Here is a 6,412-nt window from a genome sequence, read left to right on the forward strand (position 1 = left end):
TGCCTAGGCTGGAGTGTAGTGGTGTGTTCTTGGCTCACTGCAACCTCTGCCTCCCAGGTTCAAGTGACTCTCCTGCCTTAGCCTTCTGAGTAGCTGGGATTAAGGTGTGTGCCACCATGCCTGGCTAATTTTTTTATTTTTAGTAGAGATAGGGTTTCACCATGTTGGTCAGGCTGGTCTCGAACTCCTGACCTTGTGATACGCCTGCCTTGGCCTCCCAAAGAGCTGGGATTACAGGCGTGAGCCACCGTGCCCGGCCAGAGAGGGCTTTATTGAGGAAAAGAAGCTTATGGGTCAGGCCCAGTGGCGTAGGACTAGCAAGGGCCCCGAGGCTGTGCACTGCAGGCAGCTCAGGCGCAGGCAGGGGACTAATGCAGTCTGCAGAGGGGTGGGACTCACAAAGAAACCTCAGCAACAGCAGCAGCTCTCAACTCAGGGATACTTGGCAATTCTTTTCTTTTCTTCCCCCCTGCTTTTTTTTTTTTGAGACAGGGTCTCGCTCTGTTGCCCAGGCTGGAGTACAGCAGCATGAACACGGTAGCTTCAACCACCTGGGTTCAAGTGATCTTTCCGCTTCAGCCTCCCAAGGAGCTGGAACCACATGCATACACCACCATGCTCGTCTAATTTTTTTGTAAAGATGAGGTCTTGATGAATTGCTCAGGCTTGTTTTGAACTACTGGGCTCAAGTGATCGGTCCACCTGGGCCTCCCAAAGTGCTGGCATTACAGGTGTGACCCACTGTGCCTGGCTAATTTTTGTATTTTCTGTAGAGTCAGGGTTTTGCCATATTGCCCAGCCTGATCTCAAACTCCTGAGCTCAAGAGATCCACCTGCCTCAGCCTCCCAAAGTATTGCGATTACAGGCATGAGTCACTACGCCCAGCCAGTAATTCTTTTCTTTACCTCCAAATGTCATTATTATGTTGCCCTTGCGGTACATGGCAAATATTTCTGTCTTCCCCACTTCTGTTCCTCTTAGCTTCTTAGATAGTCTTTGCCTTCCATGTGAACATCTTTTTCTGTCCTCCATTCCACCTTGTCTCTCCAGAGTGCCACCCACTGTTCTCCTTTTCCTGTTTTCCCCAGAGAAACAATGTCTGCTGACAATCTCCAGGGCTGACTCCATGAGCATCCCTGGTTCCCCTCCTCTGACCTGCCCTGGGGCCTTGCTTCCCTGAGTATGAGGGGAACAATCAATCTCTCCCACTCAGCTGGCAGCGTCTCCTTAGCCTGCATGTCTTGACCTTAGAAATTACTTCCTTAACCCACCTCTCCCTTACTACCCACATTTCTCGAAAGAGTATTTCTTTACTTGTCCTATTTTACTCATTTATTTTTTCTTCCATGCATTTTGGCTTCGACCCCTTCTGCAACTTTGAAAATAAGTGTCTGGGCCAGGTAGGGTGGCTCATGCCTATAATCCTAGCACTTGGGAGGCCGAGGCAGGCAGATTACCTGAAGTCAGGAGTTCAAGACCAGCCTGGCCAACATCGTGAAACCCCGTCTCTACTAGAAATACAAAAAATTAGCCAGGTGCAGTGGTGTGCGCCTGTAATCTCAGCTACTCGGGAGGCTGAGGCAGGAGAATCGCTTGAACCTGGGAGGAGGAGGTTGCGGTGAGCCGAGATCACGTCACTGCACTCCAGCCTGGGCAACAGCACGAGACTCCATCTCAAAAAAAAAAAGAAAAAAAAAAAAAAAAGAAAATGAGTGTTTGCAGTGTCCCCAAAGCTCAATAATCATCAAATTCAGTGGAGCCCTCTCTGGTCTCATTCCCCCAGACCACCCATTCTGCAGCATCGAACACACTGTTGTGCCCCTGCCCACCTTGGCATTGGCAAAGCTGCACTCATCTGTTTCTCTGCCCTCTGCTGCCCCTGCCACTGCCTGCTCTTCTTTCTTCCTAACCCATAAATGTAGTCTTCTGCCGGGGGCGGGGGGAGGTATAATGCATTCTCTTACCTTTTCTCTACCTGCTTTCCCTTAGTGATCACAACTATTTTTGGTTGCAACTAAAACTTCCAGGTTTTACCTCTCTTGAGTTCTAATCCTGTATTTCGAATACATGCTGGATATTACCACCTAAATATGCTGACAAAACCTCAAAGAAATAAGACGTTCAAAATACATCATGTTTTCTCCTTTGTGACAGACTCTCCTTATCATTTCCATATTTGTCCATGACATTACCTTCCTCCCCACTATCTCAGTAGAAAATTTAGCCTGAGGATCCTCCTTCTGGACCCTACTTACTTCTTTATCATGACTACTATGACTTCCTCAATGGCCTATCTTCCAGAACACCCTTCCTTGATCATGCTGTCGGTGTCTCTGCTTGTAGCAGTCCACTGGCATTGATGACCTGCTTCTTCCCAGATGCTCATGGTCAGATCTTAACGTTTGTCAATGCTCAGATCTCATACCACCTCCTCAACAAGGCCTTCTTTGACCCACTTCCTTTAAGCTCTACATGAAATATTCTCTTCCTTTTCTAAATCCCCATGGCACTTGCCACCTTCTGTTTTGCAACAAATTTTCCATTATCGCTTTTCATTGCCTGCACACAGCTGGTATTCAATGAGTATTTGGGGAATATATAGATGCTGCTTGTATTTCAAAGGTTTTCTGGTAAGTATTTAGGAGAGAGGGTATGGAGAACAAAATATGCTGAAGATATCACCCTTCAAATAACAGGAGGAAATTCGGGTAAGAGTTTTAGGTATTCAATCAGAAATTTCTGGATTTTTGTGAGTACACTTCTCACTCATAAAGGACCCACTTCCCAAACATGTGGGCTCTGGAGTTGGGATGCCAGTTTCACATCCCAGCTCTGCCACTTCCCACGGGCACGACAGTCATGTCCTCTCTGTTGTGAGGTTAAATGTAAATTGCTTAGGACAGTGCCTAGTATAGAGTTAGTGCTCAATAAATGTTAGCTGCTATCATGATTACTATATTATCGAATAGAATATGCTTCCAAGGAATTTGGGGCTTAATGGTGGAAGCAAACCTGTAAATAGTAGTTAAAACACAGTAAGTGCTGTAATAGGGGAACTCTGGGGGTCTAGATGAGGGAAAGCCCATCTAGGGGTGATACCTGAGCTAAGTATGAAAGGCTAAGTGGGAAGTCGCCAGACTTGGGGGTGAAGCAAGGACTGTGGAAAGACTTTTCAGGCAGAGGAAGCATCATGTGCAGTGGCATGGAGGTCTGAAGAACCACGGCATTGTTGGAGAAGAGCAGAAGCACAGGTGAAGAGCCTGGCATATGTGGAGTCGAGGATAGGAGAGAACCCTTTAGAATGTTACAGGTTCATCAATGACCTCCAACCCTACAGGAACACCAAAGGTGATCCTTACGGAAACAGAGAAGGGAGGACCCTGGATCATGCCACACACAGGTGTGAGCCATGCAGGAGGAACCACACTGGGTCAGACCTGCATTTTGGTCAGAGCTATATTCTACTGTCACCTGCGATTTGAGAGAACATGACATGCAGGGCCATGGCTGCTATCTGCCTCCCTTCTTTGTCCAAATCCTTTAGGATCTACTTTTATCTTGTGTCAGTATCTTTTACAGGTAACAAGTTTCATAAGATCATCATCTGTGATGTGAAGCAGTTCCTCTTATCTGCCCCAAAATTACCTCATTTAAGTTATCCAGGGACTCATGCCCTTATATAATCAACTAACCTGATGCCAGCCAAGTAACTAATCCTTAAGTCTGGACTTAAGGATTAGTCCTGAACTCTAGGGAGTCCACTTTGATGGCCTCTAAACCTTAATGGGACCATGACTACACTGATGTCACCTCTAGTCTCAGGACCAACCACCATCTCTCTGCCTTGATTCTTACAGAGGATTCAAAACCTAGTGTCCGCCTGCTGAGCTCATGCTGTCAGGGGGGTTTTCTTTCTCTTTGTTTTCGTTTGAGACGTGGTCTTGTCATATTGCCCAAGCTGGTCTCAAACTCCTGAGTTTAAGCAATCCACCCTCCTTAGCCTCCCAAAGTGCTGGGATTACAGGCATGAGCCACCGTGCCTGGCCTCAGGCTATTTTCTAAAGTCCAATTTCCTCTTTGCTCCTCTACCACTTCTTTTGGTGTTTTTGTCTTTATTTCCTACAGATTTTTGTTTATTCTTTTTCTTTTGAGACGGAGTCTTACTCTGTCCCCTAGGCTGGAGTGCAGTGGCGTGATCTCGGCTCACTGCAAGCTCCGCCTCCCGGGTTCACGCCATTCTCCTGCCTCAGACTCCCAAGCAGCTGGGACTACAGGAGCCCCCCACCACGCCCAGCTAGTTTTTTTGTTATTTTTAGTAGAGACGGGGTTTCACCATGTTAGCCAGGATGGTCTCGATCTCTTGACCTCGTGATCCGCCCTCCGCAGCCTCCCACAGTGCTGGGATTACAGTCGTGAGCCACCGCGCCCGGCCTCTCTTCTTTCTTATATCACTTCTCTCCTTCCCACCACTGTCAACTCAGGATTTCTGGAGTGCGTTGCTGGTTCTGCCCATTAACTGTCTAATATGATTATATTAGCTAATTATTAACAATTTTGGTTTCCTTTCTCTGTGCCTCAGTTTCCTTGATAAGAAGCAGCAGTTCTCCACTCTTGGAGAAAAGGGTTTCAATTTTTTTGGGGACAAGAGTCTCGCTCTGTCGCCCCGGCTGGAGTGCAATGGCGCGATCTCGGCTCACTGCAACCTCCGTCTCCCAAGTTCAAGTGATTCTTGTGTCTCAGCCACCTGAGCAGCTGGGATTACAGGCATGTGCCACCACACCCAGCTAATTTTTTTTTTTTTTTTTTTTTTGTAGAGACAGAGTTTCACCATGTTGGCCAGGCTGGTCTCGAACTCCTGGCCTGAAGTGATCCACCTGCCTCGACCTCCCAAAGTGCTGGGATTACACGGTGCCCGGCTGGATTTCAGTATTTGTTAGCCTATAAGAAAACTGTCTTTCACCTTCTCCAACAGGGAAGGGGAGATAGAGAAATCTGAGGAATGCTGATACCAGAGAAAGTCCTCCAGGGAACAGAGGCAGATGGAGGGCTGCTTGGTCACAACATAGTCTCGACCATTCTGACACACGGATGACTTGCGTAGCCGCAGAAACTGTTCTTTATAGCCCAAAATGCAGCCATCTTCATAATCTTCAGGGTCTGTGGAGTGTGCCAGCCATATGGTATAGTCCTTCTCTTCACCTAAATAAGAGACAGACTGTTCAGGAAAGTGCACAGCACAGAACCCACCCACGGGAGGCAGCTGCCAGGCTATAGGAAGAACCAGGAGAGGAAAGTGGGAATGTCTGACTCAACCTATTCCTTCATTTTGGAATTGCAAACAGAAAGCTACAGTAGTCTAGAGCCTACTAGCAATTGCATTTCCTCATGCCAAAAGAGTATTCTTTCCATCTCAACATCCATCTGAGGATTAGGAAAAACCCTACTTGTTTCGAAGTGGGAGCTGGATAGAAAATCTCTCAAGTTCTTTCCAAACTAAGAGGCTGCTGTCTGTGTGTCTTGCACACCTACGCCCTCAGTCAAGGAGCTGTCAGAGGTAAGCAACCAGATATTTTCCACTCAGGGCCAGGGAGCTCTTTGTTTAGGACAAGATACTAATTAGCCAAGCGCACAGGTTCAATTTCACCATGTGTTCATTGGCTTAAGGCAGAAGGGAAAACATCCTCTTCCTAGACTTCTAGCTCCAGTTGACCGGCTCTCAAATGCAGATTGCTGATAAACCTAGTTTCTGGCTTAGTATGTCGTATCATCTACTGGAAAAACGACTCAAAGGCTGTGACCTAAAGACAGTGGATTAGGTTTTATCCTTCGGGAAATGAAGACCAGCATAGAGCCTGCTAAAGAGCAGGTGCTTAACAAATCTTTTAATGACATTAAACTTTAGGGGTAACTGGAAAACTGCCTGCTGAGGGGAGAACTCCCAAGCCAGCTTCTGTACAGACTACTGAATGGATTTAAATGACAGCGACCCTCAGGCATTAAATCTATTTGAAAGTCTTATGGAAAAGTAAGGTCCAAACCAAGGATCTGCTCCCTCAGGAGTCACTAAATCAACACGCTGAGGAAATGAGCTCATGACAGTCTCAAAGGACCAAATTCAATTAAAGTGTGTGGAAACGTTAAGTCTTTTATTGTATTATGCCAACACTTAACTACAGGTCATCCTTTTTCCAGTGTTTTTCTTTATCCTCCTTTTTTTTTTTGAGATGGAGTCTTGCTCTTGTCACCCAGGCTGGAGGGCAATGGCACGATCTTGGCTCACTGCAACCTCTTCCTCCCAGGTTCAAACGATTCTCCTGCCCCAGCCTCCCAACTAGCTGGGATTACAGGCACCCGCCACCTCACCTGGCTAATTTTTGTATTTTTAGTAGAGACAGGGTTTCGCCCTGTTGG

The 6,412-nt window shown here is 46.9% G+C and overlaps 1 protein-coding gene across 1 annotated transcript in view; it reads right to left on the reverse strand.

Moving 5' to 3' along the window:
• SORT1 (sortilin 1) overlaps positions 1 to 6,412 on the reverse strand; it is a 79,384-nt gene that overhangs the window by 8,637 nt on the left and 64,335 nt on the right. The window contains 1 exon segment of the mRNA XM_017858772.1: positions 5,011 to 5,200. Coding sequence (XP_017714261.1) covers positions 5,011 to 5,200 — 190 coding nt within the window.

The sequence above is a fragment of the Rhinopithecus bieti genome, unplaced genomic scaffold (genome assembly GCF_001698545.2).
Source record: "Rhinopithecus bieti isolate Rb0 unplaced genomic scaffold, ASM169854v2 scaffold_48884, whole genome shotgun sequence".
Lineage (NCBI taxonomy): Eukaryota > Metazoa > Chordata > Mammalia > Primates > Cercopithecidae > Rhinopithecus > Rhinopithecus bieti.